The sequence below is a fragment of the Malaclemys terrapin genome, chromosome 24, assembly GCF_027887155.1.
Source record: "Malaclemys terrapin pileata isolate rMalTer1 chromosome 24, rMalTer1.hap1, whole genome shotgun sequence".
Classification (NCBI taxonomy): Eukaryota; Metazoa; Chordata; order Testudines; family Emydidae; genus Malaclemys; species Malaclemys terrapin.
The window spans coordinates 15179448-15197356 of NC_071528.1; the positions used below are offsets into that span (position 1 = coordinate 15179448).

General features: G+C 59.7%; 1 protein-coding gene across 1 annotated transcript; it reads left to right on the forward strand.

Annotated features, from left to right (window-relative positions):
* Nucleotides 1-264: 264 nt before the first annotated feature.
* On the forward strand, nucleotides 265-17662 carry HAPLN4 (hyaluronan and proteoglycan link protein 4). The gene is made up of 5 exons (XM_054013579.1): nucleotides 265-445; nucleotides 4015-4120; nucleotides 7117-7479; nucleotides 9248-9550; nucleotides 14871-17662. The coding sequence occupies exons 1-5, from the start codon at nucleotides 443-445 to the stop codon at nucleotides 15479-15481; spliced, it is 1386 nt and encodes a 461-aa protein (XP_053869554.1). The 5' UTR covers nucleotides 265-442; the 3' UTR covers nucleotides 15482-17662.
* The last annotated feature ends 247 nt before the right edge of the window (nucleotides 17663-17909 follow it).

The following is a 17909-nucleotide window of genomic DNA, read 5'->3' on the forward strand; positions in this document are numbered from 1 at the left end:
GGGTCTCCAGGCGCCCGGCACGAGGGGCTCTGAGGTGGGTGGGGGTCTCTAGCGCTCCCCTGCTCACTGTAGCTGACCCACCCCATGTCTCCCCCCACGGGCAGGGCATCCAGCTGTCTGCGGCACGGCCCCGGCTGCCAGCTCCCGGCAGTGACCGAGCCCGGCTCCTTTCTCCTGCCCAAGTCTCCCCCCCCCCCCCCCCAGCCCATCCGCAGCCAGTAACTGCAGCGGCTCCATGCCCCCCCCCCCCTCCGGTCCCGCTCCTCGCCTCCCTGCGGAACTTTCTCTCTGAGCAGGGACCCGGAGCCCCCTTCGCAGACCGGGCTGGGGGCGGCCCAGCCAGGGGGAAGGAGCCAAGCCCGCGGGCCCCTCGGATGCACCGAGCCCACCTCCGCCAGCCGGGGGCTGCCCTGGGCCGGACCCCGCGCCCTGCCCCGGGACAATGGTGAGTGCGTCCCGCGGGGTCACCTTGGGCTGGGCGCGGTCCGCGGAGCCGGCTCAGGGGCCGGGGGGGGGACACAGAGAGCAGGACTAACGCCCCCCCCCCCCATGGCCGATCTGCAGCTGGGGACCGGGCAGCCGAGCAGCCAGAGAGGATCTCCCCCCCCCCGGAGCTCCGGTGGAGCCGGTCCCACTGCGGGGCCCTGAGCCCGGCGGAACCGGGGCTGCTCTGCCCGGCTGCTGCCCCTGGATTCAGCTGCTCGTGCACCGCCGCACCGGCCCCCGGGCCCGGATCGGGGCCTGCCGGGTACCCCGGGGCGCGCAGCTCCCAGCTCCGCCATCCGCTGCAGTGCAGCGCCTTGGGCCGGGCCGGCTGCCGGGACCTCCCTGCCAGCCGCTGCGGAGGGTGTGTGTGTGTGTGTGTGTGTGTGTGTGAGCGGAGCCTGCACCCCACTGGCACGCTGCATGCCCAGCCGGCCGGGGGAGCTGGGGCCCGGGGGCATCATGCCATCCTAGCCCGCTCTGCTGAGACCCACCCGACTCGTTCCGCAGAAAGCAGCCGCCGGCCGCCGGCTCTGCCCCAGGGGCCAGCGCTGGGTTCGTGCCAGGAACGAAGGCAAAGCGGCCAAGGAGCGAGACGCAGCCGAGCCGCAGGTCCCAGCCTGGAGGGGATGTTTGTGTGTCAGCAAAGTTGCCCCCCTCTGCCCCCAAGGCCAGTGCTCTGCTCCGCTGCCCGGGGGCTGGCACTGACCCCGGGCCAAGCGGGCAGGACTCACCAGCGTCCCACACCCACGTGGCACGCCCGTCGCACAGGTGCAAGTGACTGGGGATCCCTGTCCCTTGGCATGGCCTCTTCCCACACCGGTGGAGGGACCCAGGGCTGCCCCCCGGGGGCAGCGGCCATCCTAGGGATGGACCATGGCCTCCTCTCCCACCCCAAGGCTTGTCCCGTCTCATGTGCTGGGAGGCAGGGTTCTTCCCTGGCAGCCACAGGGCAGGCTGGGACCTGGGCACCTGCCCCCCTCCCGCTCCCTTTGAACCCCCCATGAGGAAGGAGACAGCGAGTGCACCACTCCTTCTCCCCTATAGGTGGCAGCAGCCGCCTCCCAACATTATAGGGGGCCAGAGGAAGGAATTGGGAATGGCCAACAATGTTCTCGAGCTATGCTGGGGGGGGGGGGGGGTTTGTGGGGGGAGGAGAAGGGGGGCATTCAGGGAGCAGACACTGTAGCCCAGCCTCTCAGGAGGAGGGAAGTGAGAGCAATTCCCAAGGAGTCCTGGTCCCAGAAACTGCTGGCCAACTAGCCAGCCGCTTTCTGTACCCAGCAGGGCCTAGTGGTCAGAGGACAGCTGGGTTCTAGCCCAGACTCTGAATGTTCAGCACTCCGATGGCCAGGGCTGGAAAAGCGGGGGGCTGTGGGTTAGGACTGAGGGTACCAGCAAAGCGGGGTGTGGGGGGGAGCCCAGAGCAGGGGGCTGCAGGTCAGGATTGAGGGGCACTGTGAGAGCTGGGGGGAAGGAGGGAGAGGGGAGCCTGGGCTAGGATAGCGGGGGGCTGGGGGTGAGGACTGAAAGGCATCCGCTGAGTTATAATAGCAAGGATTACAAAATAACAAGAGTTTGGGGTTGGCTCTAACCCCTCCTGTTTCAGGACATGCGCTGCCCTCTAGCATGGGGGTCAGGAGGGGACTTGCCCTGGGAGCCGGTTGTCCCGTCACTGCCGGGCTTTTACTGAAGCTGCTGGTGACAGGACACTGGCCTGGATGGACCCCATGGTGGAGCCAGTGGTTAATCATCACCTTCACTTAAACATTTCCCATCCGACCGGGATGCAGGAATACGGGAATCGGGACAGTTTACCGAGGGCTGTGGGGGATTCTCCATCACTGACAATTTTGATATCAAGACTGGATGTTTTTCTAACCGATCCACTCTAGGAATTACTTCGGGGTAGGCTCTGGCCCTGTTATACAGGGATCAGAGGAGATGATCACAATGGGCCCTGCTGGCCCTGGGATCTAGGAGCCGATGAATCTCTGTGTAGCCAGGGTGTGGGCATGGCCCAGGCTGGCTGGGAGGTGGAACACGAACCTCTGAGTTTGGAAGCAGCTGATTGGCCGCGTCTCATACACAGACTCCAGCTGCCATCCCGCCAACCACATCCCCATTCTCAGGAGAAGCCTGTGTAGATGCTCAGAGCAAAGGGGGTGGTTGGGGGCTCAGGGAGCCCCGTGGCGCAGCCTCCCCGGGGTGGAGCAGGCGGCCCAGTTCGGTGGAGGTGCCAATTGGGCACATTTCCCTCACGCAAAGCAATGAACCGGCTTCAGAAATAATATTTTCGAGCAAAAGCTGGGCCCCCCCTGCTCAGCAGGGCAGGTAATAAGCACATTAGAGCCAATTTCATCACCTGCTCTTGATTCAATTTGCTTTAATCAGCCAGTGTAATGGGGTATGGCGCTCCGAGCTGGAGGCAACGAGGAGACAGCACCTCCTTTCCCTGCTGTGGGCATCCCCGGCGAAGCCGGGCTGGCACGGGCCTGTGCGGCCATGGGATTTAGTCGTCACTGTAGGGCACTGGCCGGGAGCTAGCTGTGATACCGTGCGCTTGGGGACAGCCCAGCACGCTGTGAGCCCAACCGAAATCTAAACAGTAACTGGGGACGCTGGGACCCCCTGCAGGTGGGGCTGGGGGCCACGTGTCCAGCTGGGTGGCGCCCGCCCCATAGCGGTACCCACCTGCGGATGGGAGCAGCTGTGTATGCTCAGCTCACATGGATGTCACGGGGCTCTGTCTGTGCTGTCCTCTAGTGATACTTAAACTGAGACAGAGGGAGAGCCGTGCCCACCTGCATGGTCTTAAGGCACTTTACAAACATCCATCTCTCTCTCCATCCATCCATGGCCATATCATCTATCTATCTATCCCCGTGCACCCCTTCTATCTATCTATCTATCTATCTATCCCCGTGCACCCCCTCTATCTATCTATCTATCCCCGTGCACCCACTCTATCTATCTATCTATCTATCCCCGTGCACCCCCTCTATCTATCTATCTATCCCCGTGCACCCACTCTATCTATCTATCTATCTATCTATCTACCTATCTATCTATCTATCCCCAGACACCCCCTCCATCTATCTATCTATCTGTCCTTCTGTTTCTGCGTCTGTCAATCCCTTGGCATCTGTACCTCTCTGCTCTCGTACTCCCGTAATCTCCACCCTCCCTCGCTCTCTTGCACTCACCCCCAGTATCTGCCCCCGTCCCCGCTGCGTACCGGGTCACTCACACTCCATGCCAGGAAAGTCACTGTCCTGGGTGCTTTGGCCTGGGGCTGGTTCTGCCCTAACCTCGAACGAGTCCCCGCGGGCAGCTGGGGAGTTTGATGTCACTGTCCAACATCCCTTTGCACGAGGGTCAGCCAATGGCACGTCCACACTCCCTTTGCTCTTCGACCCTGCGTAGGCACCGGGGGCTCTGGGGCAGGCCTGTAGGGCCGCTGGTCTCTCTAGGGGCAGGAGAGCTCCCTGGCAGCCAGCAGTGAATGGGCGCTTCTCTTCTCTCTGCTAGACGCAGCCCGTGTGCCGTGCCACCACCCTGCTGCTTCTCATCGCCGTCCTCTCCTCCCCGCCGGTGCTCAGCGAGAGGGGGCACAAGAAGGTCGTCCACGTGTCAGGTGAGTGAGGGGCTGGCTCGCTCAGCTCCCACCAGATGGGTCCCCCCGCCCTTTGCTCACTAAGGAGGTCTCAAGCGCGCCCACCCCAAGCGAATGGTCACCTCCGGGGGAGGGGAACAAAAAACGACCCACGCAGGGCTGGGAAGGGATGGTTCCAGCCCAGAGACATGGGGAACTGTTGTCATGGAAATATCACCCAAACCTTTTCCCCAAGGCACCAAATGGGGAAACTGAGGCACCGAGCAGAGTCGCATGACCAGTCAGCGGCAGAGCTGGGAATATAACCCTGGAGTGCCAACGCTCAGCACTACCCCCCTGCTCCAGCCCGTCTCTCACAAATGGACCTTTAACTCTAAGGGCATCGCTCACTCTCCCCGTCAGGATGAGACAGGAGGCCGGGGAGAGGAGTGGGGGGCTCTGCACCCAGCACCCCGCAGGTAGATTTGATTTCCACCTGCAAAAGTGTGTAAGACCCTCTTTCCTGGTAAATAGACAGGGCGATTGTCTAGTGCCTCTTGGGCTGGGATGCGGGAGACCCAGGTTCTATTCCTGACCTACTGCGAGACCTTGGCAAGTCACTTCCCTGCTTGGTGCCTCAGTTTCCTCTCCCACCCTTTATGTATTTAGTCTGTAACATGTTTGGGGGCAGGAAGTGTCTCTCACTGTGTGTCTGTGCAGCCTTTGTCTCCTACACAACAGGCCAGCTGAGGTCTCTAGGGACTTCTTGGCTACAGGTACTGGTCTCACTTTATAGGAAGGTTGTGTTTATAAAGGGTTCATACATGAACATGAGATGTTATAAGAATATCACCGACCCAGCGAGTACTTTGTGTGACAGTGGTAGGCTGGTACAGGTGGTTCTTAGAACTGGTCAATTTTTTTTTTTTGGCAAACCAGTTTTCCTTTGGAAAATGTCATTTTGATTAAACCAGATTTTCCCATGAAATTGTATCGTTCTGACTATATTTCCTTTTGAATGTTTTTTTTTTTTAAACCTGCTTTCAAACTATCGATATTTTCAAAAGGGGAAGTTTTGATTTGCCGTTTCAAAGTGACTTTTTGTGCAGAAATTTACTTTATGTTCTACATCCAGCAATAAAATGACAATAATAAAAAATGTAAGTTAAACAAGAACAAATTACAAGTAATAATTTTAAAAAGGTCAAAATCAAAATGAAATGTTTTAACTGACCAAAAATGAATTTTTTAAAAATTTCATTTAGTGCAAACATTCAAAAATTTTAGCTTTTGGTCCCAATTTAAGCTGAATTTTTTATTTTTTTATCTCAAAACTTTTCATGAGATGGAAACCCGTTTTCCAGCCATCTCTGGTTGTGAGCACATCCTTCGTAGTGTTATAGATGGTTATAGACTATGGTCCCAAGTAACTTATTGATCTGTTGGACTCTAAGAACAATCACTTAACCATATATTAAAGCATCTACTACTCAGTTGTTAACCCTTGATAAACTGTTTCTAAACGGAACCTTCCCATACACTGTGACCCCGGTAGTAATGGGCAGGTTTTTGCCCCACTCCCATTCTGTTGGCAGTGACGGGGCCCGGCTTTGGACTGCATTAGCTGGGCACTGACCCTGCAGTACGAGTCCACTGTCTGAACCCACAGCCCGTGGGACCCTGCTTGGGAATGACCTGCCTGCACGAATGACTCCTGGGAGGGAAGTGGCGTTAACACGCCCGGCCACCCTGGCACCTTCCTCCGCGTTGTTATGGGGATGCTGCTTTGTCAATAGGATTGAGGCCTCTGGCAAGCAGTGCCTTTGTTCAGCCTGTCAGACGGGTTCCCTCTCGCTCCCCCTCACCCTGATTTCTCCTTTGGGCCTTCTCCTTTGTGCTGCCAGGATCGTACTAGGTCCAGAAGGGTTAATAAACTCCCGGTCCCCACCATAGGGCATCAGCAAGGTTTGAACCCAGGCCTTCAGCACATGCCTCTGTCTCCTGAGCTAAAAGAGTAACTCCATCAACAGCTACTACTAGTAGGCTGTTATACTACAATGGATGAGCTCAAGAGGCCTCAACCAAGACTGGGCAGCCCTGGTGCTGGGTGCTGTACAGACACAGTGAGAGACAGGCCCTGCCCCAAATTGCTGACAGTCTAAACAGACAAAGGGTGTGTGTTCTGAGGCACGAGGACATTAAGGGCCTTGGCCAAGGTCACACACGGACACGGCATAGCTGGGAAATGGACCCAGATTTATGGAATCGCAGCCTGCAGCACAACCCCAGCCGCCTTCGTCAAGCCCCAATGCAGATGCATTCCAATCAGTTTCAATCTGGTTTATCTCTCTTTAGCTCCATTCAGTGACATTTAATATCGATTTAGTTAAACGGGTGCAATTTCCTAGTATAGCCAAGGCCAGCCGGAGAGCGGGGGAGCGTGATGCAGAGAGAAGTGGAGTCAGAGAGACCCAGATGAGCAGTCGAGGGAGCATGAATCACCTTGTTTTCTTCCCCAATAAAAAGGCAGGTTTATTTCCTCTCTCTGGAGATTTGAGGCTCATTCGTAGGGGTTGATTCCTGCTTCCAAACGCCGCCACCCCCCCCATCCAGCAAGGAGCTGAATCGCTGACAATGAACACAAGCTTTCCCTAAGGTTGGGTCCATTTGTCTCCGGCCACGTCTCTAAGGACTGGCCACGTGACAGACAGGCATTAGATGTCACATAATAACGTTCCCCCCGCGCCACTGCCCAGCCTAGGGCAGACAGCTCACAACACGCGTGTTAGTGTCGTCACGTGACATGGAGAAGCGGTGGTTTTCTCATTTCCAAGCAACCTGAGAGGTTGAGATGGAAAAAACCAGTCGGACCATCCAGCCCTTCTCCCAGCTCCTGAACGTTAGCAGGAGAGTTGTACTTTTGTTTCCCTGGTTGGTTTGCGGTTTGGTGCGGCGGGGCAGGGCAGGGGGTGGTGTGCTGGCTGGAGGAGGGGTGTGTCCCCCCCAAAGCCACCGCTGGCCTTCGTGTCTATGTGCAGAGGATGAGAGCGGGGCCGTGGTCGTCCAGACAGCGCCAGGGAAGGTGGTCACCCACCGGGGCGGGACCATCATCCTCCCCTGCCGGTACCACTACGACGTGTCAGCCCACGACCCTGCCGAGATCCGCCTCAAGTGGACCAAAGTGATGGACCCGATGTCTTTCGTGGACGTCTTCGTGGCCATGGGGAAGGAGCGCAGGGCCTTTGGGAGTTACCGGGGGCGCACAGCGCTGCAGGAGGACGGGGCAGGGGACGCCTCCCTCATCATCCGCAACGTCACCCTGCAGGATTACGGGCGGTATGAGTGCGAGGTCACCGATGAGCTGGAGGACGACACGGGCATGGTGAAGCTGGATCTGGAAGGTAAAGGGAATCCTGGAGACACTAGCAGGCAGTCTGCAAGTCCCAGGCTGCCTTGCACACCTGGTTTTATGTCACAGTTTTGCACACACACGTGGCCTGACTACCCAACGTGTGCTCATAAATCTTGTTCACAAAAGCTCTGGACTGCCATGCCCGGCGACCGTACGGAGACAAAACGATGGTGCACGCCCACTTAGGCCATGTCTACACTACCACTCATGTCAGCAAAACGAATGTATTGGTGCAGCCGTGCCGCTGTGGGCTGGCTAGCGTAGGCATGGCCTTAGAGTCTAGTTTTGGGCTGTCTGCACTGGCGCTCGGGTGGGTGTAACTTTTGTCGCTCAGGGGTGTGGATTATTTACCCTCCTGACTGAGGTAAGTTATACTGAAGTAACCTGTAGCAGAGACAAGGTCCCAGTGTCCTGTCTATGCAATCAGAGCCCTGAGTGGAGGCCAGGTCGTTAGCCTACACCTTTTGTCTGAGGTTCTCAAAGCATTTTTGCAAACAATCCTTTAGCCCGGGGAGGGAGGAGTCACCCTCTCTTTGCAGCCAGCCAGCCGGAGAGATACATGACTTGGCCAAGGTCAGAGAGAATGACACAGCCAGGAATAGAACCCAGGACTCCTAACTTCCCCGTCCTTTGCTCTAACCGCTAGATTTCACTGCCCCCAGGCGGCCAGACTCCCTTCGGCCCTGCTGTAATCACTGCCTCACGCTTGGTTTGCTCTCCTCAGAGCGCATCCATGTAGCTTCAGGCGGGCTAATCCTGGATCGGCGGGAGGGCGATCTGAATAGGACAGCACGCAACTGCTGGAGAGGTGCCCTTGGAGCATGTCTCTATCACCTCGCTCTGCGGCCGGGCAGAACCCGGGCACCGGCTCCGGGCAAGGTGGCGGAGGAGCTGGTGCCTGGGGTGGCAGGGCTGAGAGATGCAGCCGTCACTCCCCGCTGTGGTGCCGGGAAGCTGCCAGGAGGCAGTCGGGCTGGGTGCCGCGCAGCTCACCTTGTCCTACTTTCTTTTCAAAAGCAAGCGTTACGTGCCCGGGCCAGAGAAAAACCCAGCAGCTGCCAGGGCAGATAAGTCCCATCGCCTGCGCCGTGCCTGCCAGCTGGACAGCAGCCCCATGGCTAGTGTCGGCTGGTATTAGGCTCAAGCTTTGGATGAAAGTTCAGGTGGTTCCTAGTTTACACAGGGGGGCAGGTCTCCCCGGGGGTTAGAGCAGGGTCGGGGGACAGCTGGGCACTGGGAGGAGAATGTGGTCAAGGGGCTAGAGCAGGGGACAGGGAGCCAGGCCTCCTGGGACCTAGATCCAGCTCTGGGAGGGGAGCGGGGGCTAGTGGTGAGAGGAGATGGGAGGGGTGACGAGAGTTAGGAGTCTTAAGTTCTCTTCCTGAACCTGCAAGGAAGTGTGGGCCGGAGGTCGGCTCACAGGACCAGGAGGCAGGAAGCCAGGTTTCCCTGTGGCCCCCGGAGCAGACTACTGGTCCCTCTAGCCTGGTATCCCTCCTCCAGCAGCGGCCAATAACTGGTGCTTCAGAGGAAGGTGGAGGGGGGGGGGAACCCGTAATACACTTGAGCAATTGTAAAGTAATGTGCTTGAGGAGGTGGGGGAGGGGGAGAAATCCCTTCCTGACCCCTTCAATGCCCAGCTAGGGCCCTGAAGCCTGAGAGCCAACAACCCTTCCCCCACCCTGCGCAGCTCCCCATTCGGCAATTGCTGTTAGGCCCCCGAGCCAGCGCCTTGCTCTGCTTGCGTGTCCCTGTAGGAGTGATCTTCCCGTACCACCCGCGCCTTGGCCGCTACACCCTCAACTTCCACGAGGCCCAGGAGGCGTGTCTGGCCCAGGACGGCATCCTGGCCTCCTACGACCAGCTGCACAAGGCCTGGCTGGAGGGCATGGACTGGTGCAACGCCGGCTGGCTGGAGGACGGCTCCGTGCAGTACCCCATCTCCAGGCCCCGAGACGAGTGCGGCCGCAAAGACACCCCCGTCGGGGTCAGGACCTACGGGTACCGGCACAAGGACGACGAGCGCTACGACGCCTTCTGCTTCACGTCCAACCTGAACGGTAACAGCCCCTCCCCTCTGGGGGGCAGGGCCCAGGGGGCAGCGCTGAGATCCGCAGGGCAGATGCACTGGCACCGCAGCAGGGCACGGAGCACGCTGAACGCTCAGCAAGAATGTAATACTTAGTGCATGCGGGTTTAGCAGGGCGGGTCAGGTTCATTAGCCTTGCTTTACAGGGGGGAAACTGAGGCACATAGTATGTGTGGGGGCGGGGAGTGGCCTGCACAAGGTCACACAGGCAGCTGTGGGAGAGCCAACTCCCCGGCCTTGTGCTTTGCCTAACGAGCCAGGCTGCCTTGATGCTCAGTGTTTTCTTACCCATCCCCCAGCTTCGACTCCGGTGCCCCATTCTACTAGGGTCTCAGCGCCGGCCCCACACTAAGCTGTGTGACTCACACCTGTCACCCGGGCTTTGTTCTCTCTCCCCTGCCCAAGGGGGGAATTGTGTGTGCACCGCGGAGGGCTTTGGGATCTCTAGATGTCTGCACTGCTGTGTTTGTGTTGGAGAAGGCAGGGCAGAGCACCACCTGGAGTGGTGGGCACTGGGCTGGTTTGGGACGGCCCTTCCTTCCTGGGGGAGTTCATCCTGCGACTTGGGAGTGGTCCCTGAGGAAGTTCTGGCCCCTGCCCAGACGAGCGTTACCCTTGTGGCAGGGAGTTCCACAGGGCCTGACGACTGGAGTTGTCAACCACCCTCCCCATCCTGGAACTTGAGGCTCTTTTCTTCCCTTGCAGAGAAGGCCTGAGCCCTTGAACTGGACTCCTGTGTGGGCTACTGTCCCCTAAGCTGATCCCCCTCCCCTGCTGGTGCATGGCATGGCAGGTCCCCCAGCGGCACGGGGCTGGTTGAGCAGCAGCGAGGGCTCATCCATGGGGAAAAGGGTCATTGGAATTTCCAGAAGCGTTTCTCAGTTCAACCCGCCTTCATGCCGCTGTCGGCCCTCAGCACGGGCATGCGGATCCCGCTCTGGAGAGAGCCCGCGTCTCTCCCTACCAGCCCCCCCAAATCCCAGCCCCCCAGAGCCGCGGCTGTTCTCTGTCCCACTCCAGGCGCTGAAGGAGCAGGCTGTGTTCCCCCATTAGGGGACGCTGAGTGGGGAAGCGAACGGCCCATCCCGGAGCCTGGCCAGTAGCCCTGGCCTCACTGGGTTTTGGCCCTTTAATTGTATTTATTCCTAGCCAAGCCTTGGCGTCATCTCCTCCTCCTCCATACCCCAATCCGGCAGGTTTCAACCCTGTTTCATTTGCAGACCCCTAAAACATTTCAAATGCTGGGGTGGGCCCCTTTGGAAATCTCAGACAGTCTGCAGCCCCCCCCCCCCGGATCCACAGGCTGAAAGCCACTGCCCCAGTCTGTCACCCAAAGACCCCAACAGCCTGAAATGCCAGGGAAGGGGTCCAGGGCCGAGGCCCCAGAGAATTTAAACACCCTGTACCTGGCTGCCGGCCCTGTGCTCAGGTGCGGCTGGTGGAGTCCCTCCCTCGCTATTAGCCCGTGGTGATTGGCTGCTGAACGGGCCTGGTTCATTGCCTTGAGATTATTGGGAGTTAATTAGGTGCTAAAGCACTTGCGTGAGCAGCACACCGGGTGGTTGCGGCTCTCCTGGGCCTTGTATGATTTAACAGTCACAGTCGCTGCTGGGGGGAGGCGCAGATTAAAAGAAGGGGTGGGAGGGTCAGGAGCCAGGAACACCAGCACCTCTAACCGTGGCCCAGCCCACGCTGCCCTGGTGCACAGACTGTGGGATCAAGGCCTAGATCCTCCAAGTTAGTTCGGTGTCTGAATACCACGGAGGGTCTGGCTGGGGAGGGGAAGCGCCATGTTTTCCTAAGTGGTCTCCAGTCGGGGGTGCCTGGGGGGTGGAGTGCCCCTGCATCCAGCCACGGCAGCTGGAGTTATGGCCGTCTGGCAAAATCGCCCTCTCTGCACCCCCTGCCCCTGGGGCATCGCAGCAGCCCGGCGAGGCAGGGAGATGCTGTTCTCCCCATTTAACAGCTGGGGAAAGAGGCCCAGATCCTCAAAGGTGTTTAGGCTCCTACTCCCATTAGTTCCGATGGGAGTTAGGAGCCATGGAGGACCTGGGCTAACGTGACTTGCCAAGATCAGAGCTGGGACTTGGACGTGAGTGTCCAGCGGGCACCCGAGCCCCTTCTCTGTCCTACCTCTCGAGCTGTGCCCGCAAAGATGGGGGCAGCTGAAATCAGGGGCTACTTTTGGCCTAAGCGCTCCCCTTTGAGCAGAGCCAGGATTCTAGCTCGGGGACCCTGGCCCTGGTTCCTAGCCTAGTGCTCGCACCATTGGGTAACGCTCCCTGCCAGGCCGTGTCGTTGGAGGGAGGCGTCACTGGGCTTGCATGGGCAGGATGATACCCTAGTGAGGCGCCCCCATGCACAGCCCTTACTTAGTGCTCTGCTTCTGGACACCCCAGAGCACTTGCCAAAGGGGAGGCTCACTAGTCCCAAGATATAGATGGGGAAACTGAGGCACAGAGCAGGGGGGGAGTGACTTGCAGAATTGAGGTCAGCAGAATTGAACCTACCCATTGGACTACGCTGCTTTCCTGGGCAGTGGGGTGGGGATAGGTTCAGACCTGAGGCAGCTCATCACCTGAATGGTGCAGCCCTCGGCACCCTCCCCCCGTTCCTCTGCTGCGGATCAGTGTCACACGATGGCTTTTAAGCACCCAAAGGCTTCCCGGGGCTCCCCCCCACAGTCATTGATCTGGGCCCCTCAGCTGCTGGGGTCTTGCCCTGCCTGCCCCTGGTGCTGCGTCCCGTGGAAGTCAGTGAGATCCCTCAGCTCTCCCTGGGGCGGGGCAGGGCAGGGGGTGCTGTCAGCACAGCCCCATGGCTCCCCCAGCCCCTCAGCCTGAGTCTCAGTCCCCCAGCCCCGGGCAGCACCAACGATTATTGCTGAGGGGATTCTTCGTATCCACCCCCCCGCACCCTCCACCTAAGGGAGGAGGGAACGGCAAAGGGGTCCCTGCTGACACGAGCTAGGCAGTGCTCAGCCTCTGGGCAGGGCGCTTTGGAAAGGAGAGACCCTTCCTCCCCCCAGCCCGCTCTCGGTAGCAATGACAGAAGGAGCCCAGGGGTCCCTGGTGGGACCAGGGGATGTGAACATGGTGTGGGTGGGAGGTGCTCCGAGCCCCAAACCCTCTCTCTACTCTCTCGAGAGGGCAGTAAAAGCCTCTCCCCTCCCCACGCCCCCGGCTCGCCTGTGGGCGTTCAGTCCCGGTGGCCTGCTCGGCCCTCGGCCTCTCCGCTCGGCTTGCCAATGCAGGGGCCCAAGTGCCGGGGAGCCTCAGCGGGACGTGGCTGAGACCCTCTCAATGCATCTCACCGACGCTCCCAGCCTGGGCTGCCGCGGGAGCATGGCTTTGGCTGGGCGGTTCTCCGCCTGCTGTCCCTAGCCCCGGCCTCCTCCTTCATTCCCCTTCTCTCGCTGGTAAAGGCAACGGGGTTTTCTAGGCGGTCGGATGCAGAGGCAGGGCACCTTCGCCCGGCTCTGGTGCCACTCAGAGGGAGGCGTCTCTTGCTGTCTTTTACCGACGGCTTTTATTGCCGGGACAGCTTGACGTGCTGTCATCGTAACATTGGCTGCTACAGAGATCTGCCCCTTAGCGCTGGTTTACTGGCTGCGGGTGCGATGGCGGGGCCGCCGGCGAAGCGCTGCTGGGGTGGAAGTGTGTGCTGTGGGCTGTATGTCAGCGGGCTCTGAAAAGCCTCCCTGCTGGAGCCCATGCTGTTCCCTTCCTGTATCCACCTCCCTTCGTCAGGCTTTGAACCCCTGACCCCTGTCCCTCCAAGGCACTGAGAGACAAGAGGTGCAGTCCCTCCCCCTCCTTGTGCAAAGCCACCCCCAGCCCTCACAAATCCCAGCAGGACTCACTGCAGACAGAGCCCCCCACGCCTCGGGGGGGGGAACCTCTCCCCCAGGGCAATGGTGCGAGAAACGTGGGTGTAACCGGCACCAGCATTTCCACCGTTGTCTGACTCTTCAGAGCGCCTCGGGGCGACGGGGTGGTAGAAATGCGGGTGCGTTTACACTAGCTCCCGCTCTGTCAGCGGCACTGGCTTGAGTGCAACGAGGTGAGGTTTCCCCGATGGACAAGGTCCTTTGTGCTGTAATTCTTGCCTCCCCGGGGCAGAAACGGGGGAAGGAGAAGCAGGTAATTGCACCAGAGAGAGGCCCGGATGATGGATGAAGCCAGGGCTACACAAGACAATCTGAGCTCGAGGGGCTGTCCCTGAGTGTTAAATTGCAGCACTCTTTGGCTGGCAGGGCTGGGGGGAGGGAGGGAGGTGCAGTGCGGGAGAGGGGGCTCTGCAGATGTTTATTTAATCATGGCAGGCGGGATAAATAGCGGCTGTAATAGCTACGGGGACTCATCACCGGCCGCAGCGCTGCAGCCCCCATCAATCTCCATGTGTCTAGGAATTAATTTCCAGGAGCTGCCTTTATTCCTCTGCAGCCGGTCTGGCTCAGCTGCCCCCGCTCCCCACCTCTGCCTATGTGCCCCTCGCATCCGGCTGGGACGGGGAGGGCCGGTTTGCCCTTGGGCGGAGGGCTGGGAGGAGGTAGCGGGGCACACCTGGATCCCAAAGCTACACCAGTGTCCTGGGGAGAGAGGGGACCAGGCTCGGGCGTCATGGCTGCAAAGGGGATTCTTTCTCAAGGCTGCTGGACACAGATCCACCCTGGGGTCCTCTTGGACTCAGCGGCTCCCTTGTGCTGCCCAGTGTCTACAGCTCATGGGCCCAGGGGAGCTCTGTCCTGGCATCAGCTGCCGCGGCCCCCAGCAAGGGGGATGTTGGCTCCCTGCCCAAGACCCATGGCTACCGGGGGCTAGTCACTCCCTTGACATGGCCCAGCACGGCACTGTCCCTTGCTTTCTTCCTTCCTTCCAACAAATACTAGACTGGGCCCCTTGGGAGGCCGTGTCCCCGTGCTAGGTCTGAGACACCCTCCCCCCCAGCATCTCTGGTCATGGAGAGGCCGATCGTGGAACTGGACGTGTAACCAGTCCCTCCTGGCTGTGCTCACGGTTCATGCCATGGTGGCAACGGCAGGGTCCCATGGCGGGGACCCCTCCCACCAGTTACAGGCATGATCTACGGAGGGGCTGAGCACCTGTGGTTCCCCCAGAAGCCAATGGGAGCTGTGGGTGCCAGGCCTTATGGGCTTAGGACCTGCCCACTGTGCGTGGCTGATGCCCCGGGCCCAGCATGGCCAGTCTTGGGCCTGGTGCCCTGCACCTCTTGGTGGGGGTGGGGGAAGCTCCATCCCTTTAACCCGGCTCCTTCTCTTCCCCCTCCAGGCAAAGTCTACTTCCTGAAGACCTACCGCAAGCTGAGCTACCCCGAGGCCCTCCAGGCCTGCAAGAAGAACGGCGCCAAGGTGGCCAAGGTGGGCCAGCTCTACGCTGCCTGGAAGACCCAGCTGCTGGACAAATGTGAGGCGGGCTGGGTGGAGGATGGCAGCATTCGCTATCCCATCGTCAACCCCCGGGCACGCTGCGGGGGCCAGGAGCCCGGCGTCCGCAACTTGGGCTTCCCGGACAAGAAGTACAAGCTCTTCGGGGTCTACTGCTACAAGAAGGCCGGCGAGGGGTCCCCCAAGAAGGGCAGTGAGGGGTCCCCCAAGAAGGCCAGCGAGGGGTCCGCCAAGAAGGCCAGCGAGGGGTCCCCCAAGAAGGGCAGTGAGGGGTCCCCCAAGAAGGCCGGCGAGGGGCCCCCCAAGAAGGGCAGTGAGGGGCCCCCCAAGAAGGCCGGCGAGGGGTCCCCCAAGAAGGGCAGTGAGGGGTCCCCCAAGAAGGCTGGCGAGGGGCCCCCCAAGAAGGCCAGCGAGGGGTCCCCCAAGAAGGCCGGCGAGGGGCCCCCCAAGAAGGCCAGCGAGGAGCCGGGCAAGGGGAGGCCTCTCCAGGTGTAAGAGACAGTCGCGGTTGCTGTGCTGGGGACAGAACCATCAGACGTGCAACCATCAGACAAACGCCGCAGCTGGAGAGCTGCTACCATAGTAACTACCCCCCCCAGCCATCCCTTCTCACCTGGAGCCGGCTGAGCCCCAGGGATCTGGCATTTCTTGGCAACAGCATCACAGGAAATAGAAGGGAACCCCCCACCCTTATCCCTTTCCATAGCAGGCTGGGGCGGGGGGCTGTGGTAGAGGGGGAAGGGGGCTGGAGGGGGACCATGCCAGCTTCAATTCACTTGCTTTCTCCTGCAAACGGACATCCAGCCTGTGCACTCGTAGGGGCAGCCCCTGCCCCCCTCGCTAACCCAACCTCCGGATTCCTTCTTGGCTTCACGCTGCTGCGGCTAGTGCTTGGAATCGAGTGTTTAGGCCTTTCTCTGCTTGCCGAGGGGGCAGGGCTGGGCCCAGGCTCCCCCATGCCAATGCCACGCTCCTGTCCGGGGCTGGGGGCTGTTCAGATGTGCTGCACACCAGCAGCGCTAGGGTGGGTCCTGCTGAACCGGACAGGCCTTGCGCCCTGCTTCTCTGACGACTGTGGAGGATGAAAACTCAGAGGGGGCGGAGGCTCAGAAGATTAACGCCTGGGTCCAGCTGAGAGCCCTGGACGGGGAGCGGGTGGATGAGTGCAAAGGGTCTGCTGGGGATGGCACCGCCCGGTGGAGTTTACGGCCCATTCCCTCCCCGCCCATTCCTTGTCAGTGCTTCAGCTAACGGCACCGGAGCAAAATCAACAGCTTCCCCTTGCTGCCTGGGATCTACACAGCTCAGCACTGGTCATGCTGACAAAGCTCCCTAAGGGACCAGACGCCACATACCCAGCACCACATTCAATGCAAAGCCTTTGAAATAAGCAGGGATAGGCCCAGGCTCCCTGAATCTACCCTCTGTAAGAGGCCAGGAAAGCAGGCACACCGAGAGCTGGTCTCTCTAACTGAAGCTTTTGTATTGCAAAACCCCTCTGAGGTCTGTATAAAACATCTGGCTGAATAATCCCATCTGCGGAGGTTAGTTTAATATTGTAACAAATCCATAGCCGTGTAGGGACTCTGCCATGCTCTGCTACCTAATCCAACTTTACAGTGACAACGGGGACAGAACTCTGACCCTCCCACTTCTAAAACACTTTGGGGTGAAGGAGATCCCCCATTAGCTCTAGACAGTACAGGGCATATGGTACTGAGTGGCACAGCTCAGATTCCATCCAGTGGGTGGCAGTGGTGCCACACCCACACCAGCCTGCTCATCGCGATAGTTAGGGTGAATCGCCTTGCCTCTCCCCGCCACTGAGCACATGAAGCTAGGCACTATGGGAGAGCAGGAATCCGGCCAATCGGGCCTGGTTAAGCGCAAACAGGCACTGACCACTGCAGTATGAAATTGGGCTGCGGGCGCTTCGCCGTGAGGGGCAGTGTTTGTGGGTCCCCCAGGGCTGATGCTTGCTGCTGTCCCTTAAACAATCAAAGCACAGGTGGGGGGTTTTCTCCCTCCCGGCTAAAGAAAAAGGTGACTGGTCAGTCCCCTCAGCCACCACTGAAATCAACACCATGCAGGATGGACTCAGAAATGGGAGAGAAATCTAGTGAGGGGGCGGAGCCAGAGAAAGGGGCGGGGACAGGGAAAGGGGGCGGGGATTTGGCATCCCCCTGCCCTGCAGATGCGCGCTACCTCCCAGGACAGGGCAAGTGCCAGGGGTTGGACTCAGTCACCCTGGCAGCATGTAGTGTGTTTCCCTGCTCGAGGCGCAGAGCCCGTCCCGGTGGCGGGGACCATCTCGCCTCCCCCGAGGCATGCAGTCCATGTGCCGTCTCCCGCTCTCGCTACAACGCTGCATCGCTCAGAGGCGCCGTGCGTGACTTCGTTTTCAGCTGCATGCATGGCCGGGCGAGGGACACCGCCAGTGACGGGAGGGAGGCCCTGGTCCCTCTGCTCTGAGTTTAGCAGCAGAGCTGACCAAGGTCTCAGTTCCCCCGACTTAAGGCCAGACTGCAACTGGGGACCGACCTGCAAGAGGCTCTCAGAGCCAGAGGTCACAGATGGGCTCCCCAGATCCGCCGGGGCCTCCCTTCTGGCCAGTGGGGGGTCGGTGGTGGTCGCTGAGCTCGTGAAATAAAGGCTTGGCTGCTGATTGAGAATGAACTGTGGACTCACGTCTCTGTTCCTGGCCCTCCAGCTCCTGGGCCTGTCTCCAGTCGAACTTCCTGGCTAATTGGAACAAGGCACATTGATGTGCATGGTGCTGCACGATGCGCAGGAGAAACAAACACGCAGCGGCTCTGGGGTGAAGTGCAGACATTGGTTAATGGCACCCAGCAATGGTGCAGGAAGCGGGGAGGGGTCGAGAGCCAGTTCGAGCTGCAGGGGGAATGAGGGAGGGAGGCGGGAC

Coding starts and splice junctions, on each gene's coding strand:
- HAPLN4 (XM_054013579.1), top strand. Junction 7,480..9,247: donor GGTGAAGCTGGATCTGGAAG/GTAAAGGGAATC, acceptor GTGTCCCTGTAG/GAGTGATCTTCCCGTACCAC. Junction 9,551..14,870: donor CTTCACGTCCAACCTGAACG/GTAACAGCCCCT, acceptor TTCCCCCTCCAG/GCAAAGTCTACTTCCTGAAG.